The 21,014-nt window shown below is 46.6% G+C and overlaps 1 protein-coding gene across 1 annotated transcript; it reads right to left on the minus strand.

The window, feature by feature from the left end:
* Nucleotides 1-335: 335 nt before the first annotated feature.
* On the minus strand, nucleotides 336-15,013 carry LOC123094106 (disease resistance protein RGA2). Its single transcript, XM_044516178.1, has 4 exons — nucleotides 14,901-15,013; nucleotides 3,782-4,955; nucleotides 1,102-3,237; nucleotides 336-955 (listed from the first exon to the last, which is right to left on the minus strand). Exons 1-4 carry the CDS (start codon nucleotides 15,011-15,013, stop codon nucleotides 836-838), a joined length of 3,543 nt encoding a protein of 1,180 aa, XP_044372113.1. The 3' UTR covers nucleotides 336-835.
* Between the last annotated feature and the right edge of the window lie 6,001 nt (nucleotides 15,014-21,014).

Raw genomic sequence — 21,014 nt, forward strand, 5'->3', positions numbered from 1 at the left:
TCGTTCTCAGTACGAAACGAATACAGCGATCTGCCAAACTGAAATTTTCAATTCAGCTACTGGGTTTCAGGTTCAAACAAAAGCAGGACAAACTTTGTTGCTTCCTTGCTTCCACACATTGCAACTTCATTGGACTGACGGCACTGCATTTGCATGCACTAGAACAGCTGCAGATTCAGTTTGATCATGCATATCAATCATTCTCGATTTCTCTTACAATAACCTGTAAGATCGACATACAGTCACTAGTCATTGTGTTAGTACTACATGCTCTTTCAATCTTAATCGACAGATTTCAATGTTGAAAAACACAGTACAGTAACTGAAGACAACAATGTTCCGCGGCAACAAAGTGACTACACAAATAGCGTCATGCACAAATTAACCATCGCAGAGATGCATGTACTTAGTTTTCTACATTTCGGAAAATCAAAAGCCGAAATATATATCATTTATATATGCTTTTGAACCGTGTGATCCCCATTTCTATTTTCTAGCCCCTGACTGTGAGAAGTAGCACATTGGACTGTACTTTGCTAGGAGCAGGAAGTTAACATGCATAGAGATCCTTGGAAGATCCATGTATGTTGTTGCCTCCTTGATTTGCTACTCCTCCTTCATCCCTTGGTCCATTCGTTCCTCCTCAATTTCGTCTGGGTTGTCTTCATCCTCCTCATCTTCACCCGCAGATTCCACCAGGGCAGCTAAACGAGGCAGTCCATCTTTACCCCATAATCGGAGAAGGCTAACATTACATACACATGCTGGGGAGATCCATGTGTGTTGTTGCCACCTTAATCTGCTACTCCTCCTTCCTCACTTGTCCCATGCGTTACTACTCTATTGTGTCTGCAACCTCCACTTCTTGAGCTCGTGCTCGTTGTAACTGGTCAGCTAAACGAGGCAGTCCATCTTCGCCCCCTGATTGTAGAAACCTAACAACATTTGGCCACGCCTGACAAAGCAGAACAAGACAGTAGGCTCTAGCGTTACTGATGAACTACTATACTATCACAGAATCATCAACAGGAGATTAAGAAAAACATAGTGACTACACATATTGGAAAAGAGAGCAACGAATTACCAATGTATGTGTATTACCTGCAGATCAATGTTTGTCTCCATGCTGTAGGGATCCCTTGTGTAAAATAGGTGCCAGCTCTTTTCAATGCCATTAACATCTGCATAAGCCTCGACGTGCTGGATATGGCTGAACTTGTCCCACTCGGAACTAGACTCTCCCAAAGCCATGGAAAGGAGTATGAACGGCCAGCAGTCCAGCAGCAAATGGCTTAGCTTCACAGTTTGCAGGTATGATGGGAGCCGGCTGTCGCTGTAGTGAACTGTTAGCACGAGCCTATTGAGTGCATCCATCTCCTGCAGCGACTCAAGCTTCTGGCAGCAATAGATCTCAAGTTTTCGCATCTTGGGGAAATTGGAGATCCTAGTCAGGTCGGGTAGGTCAGCCAGGTCGAGCTCAACTAAAGAGGAAAAGTTCTCTATAGACTGGAGTTGCTGGACTCTCCATATAGTTAACTTTTTCAAAGCCCTTGCATGGGAGGCAAGGCCAGGAGGGATACACCTCAATTTGCAACTTCCGATTTCAAGTTCCTCCAAGGCCTGCATAGACTGCACTTCCTTCTTCCACTCCCACTCCTCCCATTCCACCAGTCCATTCAAGATCATCTTGTGCAGTCTTGAAAAAGTAACCACAACCCGGGATGAAGGATGATGATGGTGACTATAAGCCTTCACAAATTCAGGACCCACACGCTTAATTGCTACAGCCCGGAATACCTCTAGGTACTCGAAACAAGGGAGCTGACACAGTCCATCAGGGAGTTGAGTGCAGCAAGCCAGGTCGCGCAGCACTAGAATCTTCAAGTTCTCAAGGAGTGACATTGATGTTGAAAACATCCATCTTGGGAGCTGGCACCCATAATATCCTTGGATCCAAATATCTTCTATGCATGGTGGAGGAAATAGCCCATCAAATAACTCCTCAATTACTCTTTGATCTCTCTCGGAGACATTTTCTTTCTTCAGTCCGTCATCGCCAAGTCTATTGCTGCAGTATAAGCGCAGCATGGAAAGATACACCTTTTCACCAAGCCTGGCCTTTGTGGCAAATGAGCCAGCAGATACATTCTGTAGACCAACTATTCTAATGCACCTAAGCCAGGAAAGAGGCCCAAGCTCTTCCAAACTGCACCAGTCACCATCCATTTGAGCCGGGAACCCATATATTGTCCTCAAATTTTTTAGAGCACGGAAACCCCTAGGCACACCAGTTACATATGTGCAATCAAGGTCAAGAAATCTCAGTTCTTGTAGTTTCACAATGCTATCAGGTAGTTCCAAAAGATTCTCACAACCCTCAAAACAAATATGCTGCAAGAATTTTATCTTGTGGATGTCCTGTGGCAAGCTATTTATACCGCTGCATCTTTTTGCAGCCAAGTACCTCAAGTGTTTCAGTTGATACAAAGATACAAGCAATGTAACACAATCTGTAGACTCCATATGTAGAGTTCGTAGACTTGAAAAGCTAATCAATGAAACACCAGGCTGAATACGGAAATTCCCGATTAGTATTATGGATCTTAGTGACTTTTGCTCTTGTAGACTTTGCCAATCAAATTCAGCTGATTCCACTGCATCGGTTTCAATAGACAACCTAAGAAACCTCTGCAAACCAAGTTTACTACTAATAGAATCTCCACTGTTAACTGTTTGTGCTTCATTTCTAGACACAAATTGAGCAAATGAACAAACAACATCATGCATATTGCAAACATGTTGACCAGCATATGATGTAACAGGTTCTATGAGATTTCTTAGTACTAGCTCCTTATGGTACTCAATTCCTAATTCTTCCAGTCTATCTGAATCACCATGAACAATTCCTTCACCAATCCACATGCCGACACACTCGCTATCATGTAATACTGTCCTTTTAGGTTTTAGTGAAAAATGCAAGAAGCATTGTTTTAAACAAGGGGACAAGTCCTCATAGCTAAGATATATTGCATTATTTAGCTCCTCCGGCATTCCAGATACTGACCATATAGCATCATTTAGAACCTGTTCCCAACAACGTCGTTCTTTCTCCTTCTGGCATAGGAGTCCTCCCATTACTTTTATAGCAAGCAGTAATCCATCACATTTTTCTACAATTTTTAATCCGATATCCTTTAGCATAACAATCGCTGGTTCACTTCTGTCCATTCCATGAATCTGCAAGTAGTTGAAGCCCATATGGACAATAAGAAAAACATAACATTATTGAGTGGCTAGTGGTGGTGGTCTGCTACGTAAATTAGGTTGGCAAGAGAAGGAGCAAAAAATAACCCATTGGTTAATAATTATTTTGAAGCTATGACCACGCGGATTTCGTGATGCGTTGATGTCCTTGCCCTTTTTTTAACACATAAACAAATGTACACATTGTCCAGACCAACATGCATGTAACTATTTTTTAGAAAGAATAATAAGGGGATAGTCTAGTTAACTGTGTAGCTAACCAAGAACTATGGTGTATAGCCAATGCAAATGAAGATGCACCGAGTTTACTGTGGAGGACGTACAAGCAGTTTGGTGTATACATTTTCTTTGTTTTCTATTTATTATGAGTACTACTAATGTTCATCAAGCAACACTGACACACTAAAAAGTAGAAGCAATTAAGGTAGTAAGCCAGCACTGAAGTACACCAAAATGCGGCTGTGTTTATTAATGCATAGACTATTTTTTTTACTGATAGTTATAGTTACGTACTTACCTGCTTCCTGAGCAATGACCAAGCATCATCGAGTCCTAATTTGTCAACATGGTGGTACGGCTCCATGGCTCTTATTCCCCGTGCAACAGCTTCATGCCTTGTGGTGGCCAAGACCCGGCTTCCAGGGGCGCCGTGGCTAAATGGTGTCATCAACAACCTGCTCCACTCATTGACACCCCACATGTCATCCAACACAAGAAAGAACTTCTTGTCCTTGATGGCGCTGACAAGAGCCGGCACAAGTAAGGCTTTATCTTGAGACCCGCCCCCTGGCCCAGGCAGGTTTCCATCGGTGGCACTGATAGCTGTCCTCAATAACTCAACCTCGCTGAACTCTTGCGTGATACTTAACCATATCATTATTGAGAACTTGGCTTGCATGGCCTCATCATTGAAGACCCTCTTGCTGAGGGTGGTCTTGCCGATTCCCCCAACACCAACGATGGCGAACACCATGATGCCATCACTATTGTCACTTGCCTCCTTCGTGAGGAGCTGGACAAGGGCTCTTGTATCATCTTCGATCTTCTCCCCAACCAAACCTGATAGCTGCAACACTGGATGGGTCTTGCGGTCAACAGGAGGAGGGTGGTTCGTCTTCCGTTCTTGGTAGCCTTCTAGCCTGATAAAGTTGAAACTACGTCCCCTCTTGCAGATGTCATCCAGCTGCTGGTTGAGCACCTTGATGCGGGTGCCGATGTCGTGGGCGTGGAGGGGGTTCCGCATGCAGAACAACAAGGGGTTAAGGCACCCCATGTCCTTGGATGGACCTTGTTCCATGGCCTTGAGCTGACACAGATCAAGGATGTCGGTGGTGAGGTACATGGCACGCGCTCCTAACCCTCGTCGCCGCCTCCACCTCCCCCGCCAGATCCCGGCCGGATCCGGCGAGTCCCGCCGCGCGCAAGCCAGATCCGTCGCCCCTCCCCCCGCTCCTCCCTCCCCTCCCCTTTTCCGCCCTCTCGCCGCCTCCCCGGGGGGCGGCTGGGGGCGACCACCGCGCCTGCTCCCTCGTTCTCCCCACGCCTCGTCCCTCCCCGCCACCGCCGGCGGGCGCCCTCGGCTCTGGCCCGGGTGGTGTCGGCGGCGGCGGGATCTTCCCTCCCCGCGCGTGCGTCCTTCCTGCCCGGGACGGGGGACGGCGGCGGTGTTGCTCGGCTTGGCGGCGGTCCGGCTACCCGGCAGCGGTGGCCGGTGGTAGACGTGGTGGAGGTGCTGCTACTTGGCGGCGTGGCAGCTTGGCTACGCGGGGTGGCCGGCAGCGCGCCCCCGGCCCAGATCTGGGCCCTCGGGCCTCATCTGGGTCCTAGCGGGCTGCCTCCCGGCGTGGCCTCGTGGTCTGCAGCGCGGTGAGGAGGATGAGCAGCTCGGATGTGGGGCGGCGGATCTGAATGTCGCAGATCCGTTGACTAAACCTCTCTCGCGAGCAAAACATGATCAACACCAGAACTCTATGGGTGTTCGATTCATCACTATGTAACTAGATTGGTGACTCTAGTGCAAGTGGGAGACTGTTGGAAATATGCCCTAGAGGCAATAATAAAAGTATTATTATATTTCATTGTTCATGATAATTGTCTTTTATTCATGCTATAACTGCATTATCCGGAAATCGTAATACACGTGTGAACACATAGACCACAATATGTCCCTAGTGAGCCTCTAGTTGACTAGCTCGTTGTGATCAACAGATAGTCATGGTTTCCTGGCTATGGACATTGGATGTCGTTGATAACGGGATCGCATCATTAGAAGAATGATGTGATGGACAAGACCCAATCCTAAGCATAGCACAAAGATCGTGTAGTTCGTTTGCTAGAGCTTTGCCAATGTCAAGTATCTCTTCCTTCGACCATGAGATCGTGTAACTCCCGGATACCGTAGGAGTGCTTTGGGTGTATCAAACGTCACAACGTAACTGGGTGACTATAAAGGTGCATTACTGGGTGAACTGGGTGACACGGACCGAGACTGGGATTTGTCACTCCGTATGACGGAGAGGTATCTCTGGGCCCACTCGGTAATGCATCATCATAATGAGCTCAAGGTGACCAAGGTGTTGGCGACAGGATCATGCATTACGGTACGAGTAAAGTGACTTGCCGGTAACGAGACTGAACAAGGTATTGGGATATCGACGATCGAGTCTCGGGCAAGTAACGTACCGATTGACAAAGGGAATTAAATACATGGTTTGATCGAATCCTCGACATCGTGGTTCAACCGATGAAATCATCGAGGAGCATGTGGGAGCCAACATGGGTATCCAGATCCCGCTGTTGGTTATTGCCCGAGAGTCGTCTCGGTCATGTCTGCATGTCTCCCGAACTCGTAGGGTCTACACACTTAAGGTTCGGTGACGCTAGGGTTATTAGGAAGACTAGTATGTGACTACCGAATGTTGTTCGGAGTCCTGGATGAGATCCCGGACGTCACGAGGAGTTCCGGAATGGTCCGGAGGTGAAGTTTTATATATGGGAAGTTGTCATACGGACACCGGAAAGTTTCGGGGGTCTATCGGTAATGTACCAGGACCACCGGAGGGGTTCCGGGGGTCCACCGGGAGGGGCCACCCCTCTCGGAGGGCCACATGGGCCACAAAGGGGAGGGAGCCAGCCCCTGGAGGGCTGGGCGCGCCCCCCACCTTGGGCCCATGCGCCTAGGGTTGGGGGGGAAACCCTAAGGGGGGCGCCCCCCTTGCTTGGGGGGCAAGCCCCCCCTTCCTGGCCGCCGCCCCCCCTCTAAATCCCATCTAGAGGGGTCGGCCCCCCTTGCCCCTTCCCCTATAAATAGAGGGGTGAGGGGAGGGCTGCTGTACACACCTCCAAGGCGCAGCCCCTCCCCTCCCCAACACATCTCCTCCTCCGTTACCCGCTTGCGAAGCCCTGTCGGAGTACTGCTGCACCAACACCACCACGCCGTCATGCTGCCGTTGGAGCGATCTTCCTCAACCTCTCCTCCCCCCTTGCTGGATCAAGAAGGAGGAGACGTCTCCCGTTCCGTACGTGTGTTGAACGCGGAGGTGCTGTCCGTTCAGCACTTGGACATCGGTGATCTGAATCACGTCGAGTACGACTCCATCATCACCATCTCATTGCAAGCTTCCGCACGCGATCTACAAGTGGTATGTAGATGCAAACTCATTCCCTTGACTCGTTGCTTAGATGAACTCATAGATGGATCTTGGTGAAACCGTAGGAAAAATTTTAATTTTCTGCAACGTTCCCCAACAGTGGTATCAGAGCTAGGTCTATGCGTAGTTCTCTAATGCACGAGTAGAACACAATTTTGTTGTGGGCGTGGATCTTGTCAACTTGCTTGCCACTACTAGTCTTTTCTTGCTTCAGCGGTATTATGGGATGAAGCGGCCCGGACCAACCTTACACGTACGCTTACATGAGACCGGTTCCACCGATTGACATGCACTAGTTGCATAAGGTGGCTGGCGGGTGTCTGTCTCTCCCACTTTAGTTGAAGCGGATTCGATGAAAAGGGTCCTTATGAAGGGTAAATAGAAGTTGACAAAATCACGTTGTGGTTATTCGTAGGTAAGAAAATGTTCTTGCTAGAACCCAATTGTAGCCACGTAAAAGATGCAACAGCAATTAGAGGACGTCTAACTTGTTTTTGCAGCGATTGATTATGTGATGTGATATGGCCAGAAGTTGTGATGAATGATGAATTGTGATGTATGAGATCATGTTCTTGTAATAGGATTCACGACTTGCATGTCGATGAGTATGACAACCGGCAGGAGCCATAGGAGTTGTCTTTATTTTTTGTATGACCTGCATGTCATTGAAGAACGCCATGTAAACTACTTTACTTTATTGCTAAACGCGTTAGCCATAGAAGTAGAAGTAGTCGTTGGCGTGACAACTTCAAGAAGACACGATGATGGAGATCATGATGATGGAGATCATGGTGTCAAGCCGATGACAAGATGATCACGGAGCCCTGAAGATGGAGATCAATGGAGCTATATGATATTGGCCATATCATGTCACAACTATATAATTGCATGTGATGTTTATTATGTTTATGCATCTTGTTTACTTAGGACGACGGTAGTAAATAAGATGATCCCTTACAAAATTTCAAGAAGTGTTCTCCCCTAACTATGCACCGTTGCTACAGTTCATCGTTTCGAAGCACCACGTGATGATCGAGTGTGATAGATCCTTACGTTCACATACAACGGGTGTAAGACAGTTTTACACAGCAAAAACACTTAGGGTCAACTTGACGAGCTTAGCATGTGCAGACATGGCCTCGGAACACGGAGACCGAAAGGTCGAACACGAGTCGTATGGAAGATACGATCAACATGAAGATGTTCACCGACGATGACTAGTCTGTCTCACGTGATGATCGGACACGGGCTAGTCGACTCGGATCGTGTAACACTTAGATGACTAGAGGGATGTCTAATCTGAGTGGGAGTTCATAATTTGATTAGATGAACTTAATTATCATGAACTTAGTCTAAAACCTTTGCAAATATGTCTTGTAGATCAAATGGCCAACGCTCATGTCAACATGAACTGCAACGCGTTCCTAGAGAAACAAAGCTGAAAGATGATGGCAGCAACTATACGGACTGGGTCCGGAACCTGAGGATCATCCTCATAGCTGCCAGGAAGTAATATGTCCTAGAAGGACCGCTAGGTGACGCTCCCGTCCCAGAGAACCAAGACATTATGAATGCTTGGCAAACTCGTGCTGATGATTACTCCCTCGTTCAGTGCGGCATGCTTTACAGCTTAGAACCGGGGCTCCAAAAGCATTTTGAGCATCACGGAGCATATGAGATGTTCGAAGAGCTGAAACTAGTTTTCCAAGCTCATGCCCGGGTCGAGAGATATGATGTCTCCGACAAGTTCTATAGTTGTAAGATGGAGGAAAACAGTTCTGTCAGTGAGCACATCCTGAAGATGTCTGGGTTGCACAACCGTATGACCCAGCTGAACATTAACCTCCAAGATGAGGCGGTCATTGACAGAATCCTCCAGTCGCTCCCACCAAGCTACAAGAGCTTTGTGATGAACTACAACATGCAGGGGATGGTGAAGACCATTCCTGAAGTGTTCTCGATGCTGAAGTCAGCAGAGGCTGAAATCAAGAAAGAACATCAAGTGTTGATGGTCAATAAGACCACTAAGTTCAAGAAGGGCAAGGGCAAGAAGAACTTCAAGAAGGACGGCAAGGATGTTGCCGCGCCCGGTAAGCCAGTTACCGGGAAGAAGTCAAAGAATGGACCCAAGCCTGAGACTGAGTGTTTTTATTGCAAGGGGAAGAGTCACTGGAAGCGGAACTGCCCCAAATACTTAGCGGATAAGAAGGCCGGTAACACCAAAGGTATATTTGATATACATGTAATTGATGTGTACCTTACCAGTACTCGTAGTAACTCCTGGGTATTTGATACTGGTGCCGTTGCTCATATTTGTAACTCACAGCAGGAGCTGCGGAATAAACGGAGACTGGCGAAGGACGAGGTGACGATGCGCGTCGGGAATGGTTCCAGAGTCGATGTGATCGCCGTCGGCACGCTGCCTCTACATTTACCTTCGGGATTAGTTTTGAACCTTAATAATTGTTATTTGGTGCCAAGTTTGAGCATGAACATTGTATCTGGATCTCGTTTAATACGAGATGGCTACTCATTTAAGTCCGAGAATAATGGTTGTTCGATTTATATGAGAGATATATTTTATGGTCATGCTCCGATGGTCAATGGTTTATTCTTAATGAATCTCGAGCGTAATATTACACATGTTCATAGTGTGGATGCCAAAAGATGTAAAGTTGATAACGATAGTCCCACATACTTGTGGCACTGCTGCCTTGGTTACATTGGTGTCAAGCGCATGAAGAAGCTCCATGCTGATGGACTTTTGGAGTCTCTTGATTATGAATCGTTTGACACATGCGAACCATGCCTCATGGGCAAAATGACCAAGACTCCGTTCTCCGGAACAATGGAGCGAGCAACCAACTTGTTGGAAATCATACATACCGATGTGTGCGGTCCAATGAGCATTGAGGCTCGCGGAGGATATCGTTATGTTCTCACTCTCACTGATGACTTGAGTAGATATGGGTATGTCTACTTGATGAAACACAAGTCTGGGACCTTTGAAAAGTTCAAGGAATTTTAGAATGAGGTAGAGAATCAACGTGACCGAAAGATAAAGTTCCTACGATCAGATCTTGGAGGAGAATATTTAAGTCACGAATTTGGCACACACTTAAGGAAATGTGGAATCATTTCACAACTCACGCCGCCTAGAACACCTCAGCGAAACGGTGTGTTCGAACGTCGTAATCGCACTCTATTGGATATGGTGCGGTCTATGATGTCTCTTACCGATTTACCACTATCATTTTGGGGATACGCTCTAGAGACAGCTACATTCACTTTAAATAGGGCACCGTCTAAATCCGTTGAGACGACACCATATGAATTATGGTTTGGGAAGAAACCTAAGCTGTCGTTTCTAAAAGTTTGGGGATGCGATGCTTATGTCAAGAAACTTCAACCTGAAAAGCTCGAACCCAAGTCGAAAAAATGCGTCTTCATAGGATACCCTAAGGAAACTGTTGGGTATACCTTCTACTTAAGATCCGAGGGCAAGATCTTTGTTGCCAAGAACGGATGCTTTCTGAAAAAAGAGTTTCTCTCAAAAGAAGTAAGTGGGAGGAAAGTAGAACTCGATGAAGTACCACCTCTTGAACGGGAAAGTGGTGCAGCTAAGGAAGATGTTCCTGTGATGCCCACACCAACTGAAGAGGAAAACAATGATGATGGTCAAGGTACTTCGGATCAAGTTGCTACTGAACTTCGTAGGTCCACAAGGACACGTTCCGCACCAGAGTGGTACGACAACCCTATCCTAGAAATCATGTTGTTAGACAACGGTGAACCTTCAAACTATGAAGAAGCGATGGCGGGCCCAGATTCCAACAAATGGCTTGAAGCCATGAAATCCGAGATAGAATCCATGTATGAAAACAAAGTATGGACTTTGACAGACTTGCCCGATGATCGGCGAGCGATAGAAAACAAATGGATTTTTAAGAAGAAGACGGACGCGGTTGGAAATGTTACCATCTATAAAGCTCGACTTGTCGCTAAGGATTATCGACAAGTTCAAGGGATTGACTACGACGAGACATTCTCTCCCGTAGCAAAGCTGAAGTCCGTCCGAATCATGTTAGCAATTGCCGCATACTATGATTATGAGATATGGCAGATGGACGTCAAAACGGCATTCCTTAACGGACATCTTAAGGAAGAGCTGTATATGATACAGCCGGAAGGTTTTGTGGATCCTAAGAACGCTAACAAAGTATGCAAGCTCCAGCGATCCATTTATGGACTGGTGCAAGCATCTCGGAGTTGGAACATTCGCTTTGATGAGATGATCAAAGCGTTTGGGTTTATGCAGACTTATGGAGAAGCCTGCGTTTACAAGAAAGTGAGTGGGAGCTCTGTAGCATTTCTCATATTATATGTAGATGACATACTCTTGATGGGAAATGATATAAAACTTCTGGACAGCATTAAGGCCTACTTGAATAAGTGTTTTTCAATGAAGGACCTTGGAGAAGCTGCTTATATATTAGGCATCAAGATCTATAGAGATAGATCGAGACGCCTCATAGGTCTTTCATAAAGCACATACCTTGATAAGATTTTGAAAAGGTTCAAAATGGATCAGTCCAAGAAAGGGTTCTTGCCTATGTTACAAGGTGTGAGATTGAGCTCGGCTCAGTCACCGACCACGGCAAAAGATAAAGAAGAGATGAGTGTCATCCCCTAGAGGCAATAATAAAGTTATTATTTATTTCCTTATAATCATGATAAATGTTTATTATTCATGCTAGAATTGTATTAATCGAAAACATAATACATGTGTGAATACATAGACAAACAAAGTGTCACTAGTATGCCTCTATTTGACTAGCTCGTTAATCAAAGATGGTTATGTTTCCTAACCATGAACAATGAGTTGTTATTTGATTAAAGAGGTCACATCATTAGTTGAATGATCTGATTGACATGACCCATTCCATTAGCTTAGCACACGATTGTTTAGTATGTTGCTATTGCTTTCTTCATGACTTATACATGTTCCTATGACTATGAGATTATGCAACTCCCGTTTGCCGGAGGAACACTTTGGGTGCTACCAAACGTCACAACGTAACTGGGTGATTATAAAGGAGCATTACAGGTGTCTCCAAAGGTAGATGTTGGGTTGGCGTATTTCGAGATTAGGATTTGTCACTTCGATTGTCGGAGAGGTATCTCTGGGCCCTCTCGGTAATACACATCACATAAGCCTTGCAAGCATTACAACTAATATGTTAGTTGTGAGATGATGTATTACGGAACGAGTAAAGAGACTTGCCGGTAACGAGATTGAACTAGGTATTGGATACCGACGATCGAATCTCGGGCAAGTAACATACCGATGACAAAGGGAACAACGTATGTTGTTATGCGGTCTGACCGATAAAGATCTTCGTAGAATATGTAGGAGCCAATATGGGCATCCAGGTCCCGCTATTGGTTATTGACCAGAGACGTGTCTCGGTCATGTCTACATTGTTCTCGAACCCGTAGGGTCCGCACGCTTAAGGTTTCGATGACAGTTATATTATGAGTTTATGAGTTTTGATGTACCGAAGGTTGTTCGGAGTCCCGGATGTGATCACGGACATGACGAGGAGTCTCGAAATGGTCGAGACGTAAAGATTGATATATTGGAAGCCTATGTTTGGACATCGGAAGTGTTCCGGGTGAAATCGGGATTTTACCGGATTACCGGGAGGTTACCGGAACCCCCCGGGAGCCATATGGGCCTTCATGGGCCTTAGTGGAAAGGTGAAGGGGCTGCCCACAAGGGCTGCGTGCCTCCCCCCTTCCCCTAGTCCTATTAGGACTAGGAGAGGTGGCCGGCCACCCTTCTTCCCCTTTCCCCCTTGGGAATCCTAGTTGGAATAGGATTGGGGGGAAGTCCTACTCCCGGAAGGAGTAGGACTCCTCCTGCGCCTCTCTCCCTGGCCGGCGCCCCCCTCCCCCCTTGGCTCCTTTATATACTGAGGTAGAGGCACCCTAGAACACACAAGTTGATCCACGTGATCTGTTCCTTAGCCGTGTGCGGTGCCCCCTACCACCATATTCCTCGATAATACTGTAGCGGAGTTTAGGCGAAGCCCTGCTGCTGTAGTTCATCAAGATCGTCACCACGCCGTCGTGTTGACGGAACTCTTCCCCGACACTTTGCTGGATCGGAGTCCGGGGATCGTCATCGAGCTGAACGTGTGCTCGAACTCGGAGGTGCCGTAGTTTCGGTGCTTGATCGGTTGGATCGTGAAGACGTACGACTACTTCCTCTACGTCGTGTCATCGCTTCCGCAGTCGGTCTGCGTTGGGTATGTAGACAATACTCTCCCCCTCGTTGCTATGCATCACATGATCTTGCGTGTGCGTAGGAAATTTTTTGAAATTACTATGTTCCCCAACAGATAACACCAGGAAGAAGGTAGCAGCTGTCGTCGACACTTCCTATGGAGTTGATACAAACTGGTACGCCACACATAACTGGTGAACTCGAGAAGATCACCATGCATGAGAGGTACCATGGCCATGAGCAAGTCCACAACGCCGATGGTGCAGGTATGGAGATTAGTCATGTTGGTCATTCAGTTATTAAAACCCCACACAAAGATATTCATCTCAATAATATGGATGGCATTCAGCTCTCACAGGAAAAATATGCAAATGATCTGTTGAGCAGAGTTGGTATGAAAGATTGCAAGCCTTCACCAACACCTTTGTGTAGCTCAGAATCATTAACTCTGACTCAAGTAGAACTCCTGAATCAGGAAGATAGTACTATTTACAGAAGCATTGTTGGTGCTCTTCAGTATTTGACACTTACCCGACAAGACATATCCTTTGTAGTAAACAAAGTCTGTCAGTTCTTGCATGCATCCACAACTGTACATTGGACAGCCGCAAAGCTTTCTAAGGTATGTGAAGAATATAATAAGTTTTGGTTTGACTTTCAGAAAATCTTTGTCTACTCGTATTAGTGCCTTCTCCGATGCGGATTGGGCTGGTTGTTTTGATGATAGAAGATCAATTGGTGGGTTTGCTATTTTCTATGGACCGAACTTAGTTTCATGGTGTGCAAAGAAACAAGCAACTGTTTCCAGGTCGAGTACTGAAGCAGAATATAGAGCGTTAGCAAATGCAACGGCTGAAGTTATTTGGGTACAGTCTATGTTGAAAGAACTCGGAGTTGCACAAGATCAGCCTCCATGTCTCTGGTGTGATAATCTCGGTGCCACATACTTATCTGCTAATCCAGTGTTTCATGCCAGGACTAAACACATTAAAATAGACTTTCACTTTGTGAGAGAATGTGTTGCAAATAAACAGTTAGAGATCAGATTCATTCCCTCCAAGACCAGCTTGCAGATGGATTTACAAAAGCATTGCCAACTAGAAGCTTCGAAGAGTTCAAGCATAATCTCAACTTGCGCAGTTGTGATTAAGCGAGGGTGTTAAACATGTAAACATGACATACTACATAGTATGTCACGCATATCTCTCTCTCTCTCTCTCTCTCTCTCTCGTATTCCAAGTATTATTCCTAGTTTAGACAGAGATTGGTTAGGTTTAGTTATCTATCTCTTCTTCTGTCTTCTCCTAAACCAACTCTGTAAACCCACGAGAGGGATTATCTCCTACGATCAATAAATACAGCATGCGAGCTGTCCTCGGAGGGTTGAGACGCTTCATCTAGTTTTAGAATCCTCCCCTGGCCCGCCTGTCGGGGACACCACCGCCCACACTTTCCCTCCATTTTGCCCAGAACTCTCCTGCACGCTCTCCTCCTCCGCCATGGCCGGCGGCCCAAGGAATCCCATTGACCCGGCCACAGCCGCATGCGCCCTTCAGCGAAGAAGGAGGGCACCAAGAAGCCGCGGTCGGAGCTCACGTCGGCGGAGGTCGCCAAGCTCGACGCCGATTCGGCAAAGAGGAGGAACATGCGCATGAAGGAAAAGACGAAGAAGGTCATGCGCTCATCTTCTGTCGTACCGTTCTCCGAGCTCGTCCATCACGCACAAAACGTATCGTTTGCCGCCGCTCCACGCCCATGGGCAGACACGGTTCTCCACCTCGCCGGACTGCAGCATGGTCGCTTCGGCCATGCCCGTGGGCGTCATCGACCTCAACGTCACGCCGGGGTACAGCGGCACTGGCCAGTCGTCCAACGCGACGCAAAGGAAGCAGCTCAGTTCTTTCCCTTCGGCGAGCATGGCCGGCGCAAGCATGTTATTCAATAAAATGCCAATACTAATGCCCACGGCCGACGGCCCTGAGTACTCGGCGTTCATGGACAACGTCATCTTCGAAGGCCTAGGTGAGGCCTTCCACGTCGACGGTCACGCACAAGCTTTTGATCCCGACGCCACCCAAAACCAGGACGACCGCGGTCACTATGAAGACACTCAATTCGCCGGCCATGATGACGATGAGGACGACCATGGCAACTCTTGGCATGAAGATGAGGAAGAAGAGGCTGACATTTTGGACGAGCCATTGGTTTTTATTTATGAGCTCACCCAAAGGGCCGATTCACAAAAGAGGAGGCAAAGTATTCTCACGGGAAAAATGTTACTGTCTTTTGGTAAAGAGTTCACAAGAACTTCCATGAGCGAAGGAAGTTTGCCCCTACCAATTTGCGAACACCCGCGGCATCAACTCAATCAAAAAGAGATGGGGGTTCATCCAACAAGTATCATGCCATGCTTGAGACCGTCAAGGACTGTCCCTTGAGAGGCCTAGGCCTTCGTGACTTGTTATGAACCTCTCGTTTTTTCATCATGTGTCCATTCATGTTGGCATGCCATTTACGTTTGATGCATTTTGCGTCCTTTCATGTTACAGTCGTGGCCGCATATTTGATTGTGTAGGCATTCCAATCTTTGGTGGCCTTCAAGGCCCGACAGAAGAATAAGCCGTTTACTCTCGTGCATTGTTGGTCGCTTATCGACAATTGCCCCAAGTTCAAAGACCAATATGTTGCTCGTAAGAAGAAAGGAGGGAAGGAGCCCGTCGCTGAGGAGGGAGACTTGCTCAAGAGACCGAGAGGGAAGACAAACTCGAAGGAGGACGAGAAGCGTGATGCGTCTTCCATAGCTTTGCAAGGGACTTTGGAGGACATGATTAGCCAAAATGAAGTGAGGGAAGAGAGGAGGAGCAAATGAAGATATACCTAGATCTTCAAACAAAGAAGGTTGACATGGAGGAGGCCGTGAAGAGGAGGAAGCTTGACATCGAGGAGGCCGCTCTACTCAAGAAGCTTGAGGTCGAGGTCACCAATGCCGAGACCAAAGCCAAGGAGGTGCACTCACGTTCATGAGCGTCGACAAGAACAACATGTCACTGGAGAGGAAGGCTTGGTTCGCGAACTGGCAGGAGGAGATGTTCGCTCGCGACGGCCGGAACTAGGTCAGACCACGGCCACGATGGCTGTCCATTTTGAAGGTTGGCTGCTGTGCCCGCCGCTAGCTTTGTTGCCGATGCCAAAAACTTGTCATTTTGAAGACTGGCTCGTCTGCCAGCCGCTAGCTTTGTTGCGGCGCCAAAAACTTGTCGATTTTGAAGGCTGACTCGTGTGCCGGCCGCTAGCTTTGTTGCCGTCGTGAAATTTGGGTGACCGCTGGCCGCCGCCCTGCCGCACCAGGGTTTCCAAGTACGAAACCAGACCCCCAGCCTCATGTACATCAACTCTTCTGACAATGGCATGTACCAGGTCAACTGTATAGCGCTACAGTAGGGTTTCTGATTTGTTGGTTTTCTAATGAGTAAAATGCATCATAACTCATACAACTATGCGAGTTGTGTCAATCTAGTCCTAAAACTTCTAAAGTGTAGATTTGGGTTCCAAATCTTTTCAAGACGTACAACACTGGTCCCAAACTCGCTCGAGTTGCGTTGACTGGCAGATGTGGCGCTTGGACCGTTGCCACCTGGACCCGGGGTGTGCGGCAAGAGAGAGGGCACGGGCTCTGCCTCTGCCACCCTGGGTGTCTAGAAGCTCGTATGCGAGCTCGTCAACAGCGAGACGCAGCAGGTACCAGCCGGCGCGGGCTCCGCCTCTAGTCCTTCTGCCCCGGCCACGAACAACCTATTGGGTGCCGCTCCCACTAGTGCAATGCCCGCATTGCAAGTGGAGGACCACCATTTGCCTCGTCTCCAGCTCAGAGGCGAACCCAGGTCAAATTTTCTACAAGTGTCCCGACCATCGGGTAAGAAAATCCCTCACTTGTTCTATCTAACACTATAAGGGAAAACCTTACCAGTAGCGCTGGTTTATGAGCTACCAGTAGCGCTGGCGCCAGCGGTATTGCTACAGCGCTACAGCTATTTTGTAGTAGTAGCGCTTGTTTAGGCCAGCGCTACTGGTAAGTTTAGATACTAGTAGCGCAGCACTGGAAAGCGCTACTGGTAAATGAGCGCTGCTGGTAATATTTTGGCCCGCGCTATTGCTAAAATTTATGTTTTTTCGCATTTTGGCGTTGTACATGTTTAAACAGATATATCTTTTATACAATAACAATTCATCACGAACTAGTCTGTTTAAATAGCATATTCATTACCACTTGTCATCACCACCAAACAATGTTCGTCAATGAGACATCATATAACAAGTTGGTCACTAGTCATAATCACAACTCCTCCTCGTCATCATCAACTCTAACACATTGTAGCACATAATAACACATTCTAGCTACGACCTACTCCTCTCATAGGACCTACTCTACCCTCTTTTAGGTAAAACATCACAAAATAAGATAGGCATTAACTCTCCATTAAGGAAAATTGACTCTCCATAATAAAGAACGGAGATCATCCTGTCTCCAAGTCTTGGCCTACGCACAATGTTGCTTCCAAGTAGCTCTCTACAATGGCCGAAACATTTTTTGAAATCATTTATTATCATGGCTTCCTCGCTTTTAGAAATCCGGTATGGACAGGAGTGATGTTGATACTGCGGCTGACCTGGCCGTGGTGGCCGCAAGCTCATAACATCAACGCGACCTCTCGGCAACATCAGATGAGGCACACAATCCATCAGGATTTTCTGTTCAAAAACATAGTAATAACTTTGTAGTTAGCAATGTATTTTAGTTTTAGAAGAATTTATGCAAAAGATGCACGGATGTCGTAATAGTAGAAAATTTTACCATGCTATCTCCATTGATGTCACATAGTTCAACACGTGCACTAGTGGCACGTATTGACCATAATGTGGAGGAGTTTGATAATAGCTATTGTAATTCTCAAGATTAGTAAAAACATGCGATAAGACCATCTTTCTCCTTATAAGTTAATTGTGGTTCATCATTGTAGTAGTAGGTTCTGTCTACCATTTTCCGTACATTTTTTGAAGAATGAAAATAAGCTGTCAATGGAAATAAGCTGTTAAATATTTTTGAGAAACTCACACAGCGGTAGAACTAGAAGCATGTCAACAAGGACTCAAATGGTCATATTCTTTTCGTCGATGTCAGGATCACCAAGATCGAAGGTGAGAAGCATACCCTCATGAAAATCATATGCCTTGCAAAGGGCTTCATAATTCAGGCAACCAAAATTGGATGAGTTCACAGAATTGTATAGATTTACAACAAAAACATAACCATGATGGGTCCTTAGTTGAATTATCTTTGTCTCCATGCTTTCATGATCTTCAAAACCCATCTTCTACAAGACATAGCGTCTTGCATGGCACGGGATAAGCTAGTCGAAATTGTAAAAGACGGAAGTTACACGTTGAAAAAGCAGAGAAGTCGTGCAAAAAATAACAAAAAACACTTGTCGTTGTTGCGTACCGTTTCAACATCGAAGGTCTCTTGGAGCTTGATGCTGAAGCGCCGACCTTCTACCAGGTGAGGCCTGTCGACAGACCGCGCTCATCTTCGCAGTACTCGCACATAGCGAATTCCCTTTCGTCGTCAGACATTTCCTAATAGGTAATTAATAATCCATCATCGAATACATATATAGTAGTTTGTAGCAAAGATCATCATATAACAACTAAAACACCTAAAATTTGTAGTTTGTAGTAGTTTGTAGCAAAGATCATCATCGAACCTAGTTCCTAGCAAAGATCATCGTATAATCCATCATTGAATACATATATAGTAGTTTGTAGGACAAACCATGCTCATCTTTTGCATTCAATGAGCAAATAACTAATAGGTAATTAATACTCCGTCATCAAATACATATATAGTAGTTTATAGCAAAGATCATCATATCACTAATACATCTCGAATAATAGCTCCTCTAGGTTCAGTGGGCCGCGGTGGACACCCAAAGAGAAGGAACCATCACAGGATCATAGCTCCGGTGAGATCCCCAAAGAATCTGCCAAGTATTGGAGAACCTGTCGTCCGCCAACGCAACCATGTAGCGCTGGATGTGCGCGTCCTCCTCCGTGACACTGTGCTGTACCACCTGCGCGGGGGACTCAAGTCTCTGCACTGATGCAGGCCCACGTGACCGCCACCAAAGAAGTTCCGGGTCGACGACGGGCTGGCTCCTCACTAAGCTGTGCTCACCAGAAGGTAGCACAACCCAGTACCAGCCCGGCGGAGCCCAGTCTCGGACATGGCCCCTCGGCTCAAGCAGGAGTCCTCCGCCGAGTCGACGACGAGGATGCGGGATATGCATCGTCGACGTCGAGAACAAAATGCTTAATTATGAAAACAAAATTAATAAACACTTAGCAAAATTCGGCATGACGTTTGCTAAAAGTAGGACATATCGAGCGCCTGAAATTTGCCAGAACGTATATGAATCGACATTTCTGGCAAAACATAGGCCACTCAGAATAATATGACATGTCTAAAATGTGACATGTTCAAAATATGACATGTCCACTGCAAATTTGCATATAACATGAAAATTTGTTTTAACTAAAAAAATAACAACAATTGCTTTAACTAAAAAAATACCTAGAATTTTGTTAACTACACCTAAAACAACTAAACCACCTAAAATTATGTTAACTACACCTAAAACAACTAAAACACCTAAAATTCTGTTAAATACACCTAAAACACCTAAATTCTATTAACTACACCTAATTAAAAACCTAGCTAAATTTCTGTCCTAACTTTAAAACCTAGCTAAATTTAAAAACCTAGGGTTCATATGAATTAACTAGGGTTCATACCTAATCTGTCCTAGCTAGGGTTCAATCATAACCTACATTATTCTAAGAACCTACATTTTTTCAACTATATAGGATTCAAAATAACTACTCTCTAATAACTATAACTAGGGAGGGAGCGAGGAGGAGGAAGGAGGGAGGAGTACCTCTCGGTGGAGGAGGGCCAGCGCGGGGGGGGGGGGACCGGCGGGGAGGATGGCCGGTGCGGGGGGCGGCCGGCAGGGAGGAGGGCTGGTGCGAGGAAGGGCGGCCGACGGGGGAAGAGGGCCCGCGCGGGGAGGGCGGCCGGAGTAGGACGCGGGGGCGGTGGCCGGATCGGGGATTGAGCGATTCGATCTGTGAGTGTGAGCGTGTGAGTGTGAGTAAGTGAGAGGGGAGGGGCGCGGGCCGGCGCGGGAGGAAGCAGAGGTGGGCTTAGCGGCAGCGCGGAGGAGGAGGCCCAGCGCTATAGCTAAATCGGCAACTGGGGACCGAGAGCGTGGCCCATCAACAGAGGCCGGAAAATCCCACGCTACTGCTAACGTGCGCTTGCAGCGCTGGTGTTGTCCGGTGCTACTGCTAAATAGCAGTAGCATGGGGTCTCTAACCAACGCTACTGCTAAATGTCTACTTATAAGCATTTTCCTAGTAGTGTAATTTGGTTTCCATATTTTTCCTATTTTTTGCTTCTGTGAGCAAAAAAGGGCCCTAGGGATGCGAGTTTTACAACTGGCAGGAGGGTGCAATCTGTAGAGTCGCTACAAATGCATCAGAGGCCGCAAGTGGACGGTGGCACTTAATTTGTGAAAAGGATGCATGAGCTGCTTTTGCTGTGTAAAATGATTGTGTGTGGTAGCAGTGATGGGTGTATGTGCAATGAAATGATATGGCGCACTTGGTCAGTAGTACTTCACTGTCGAGTATGTAATGAAATGATGTAGCAAAGATGGTCTAGCACATTGTCATGTTTGTATTCAATTTCGATT

Source organism: Triticum aestivum, chromosome 4B, assembly GCF_018294505.1.
Source record: "Triticum aestivum cultivar Chinese Spring chromosome 4B, IWGSC CS RefSeq v2.1, whole genome shotgun sequence".
NCBI classification, from domain to species: domain Eukaryota; kingdom Viridiplantae; phylum Streptophyta; class Magnoliopsida; order Poales; family Poaceae; genus Triticum; species Triticum aestivum.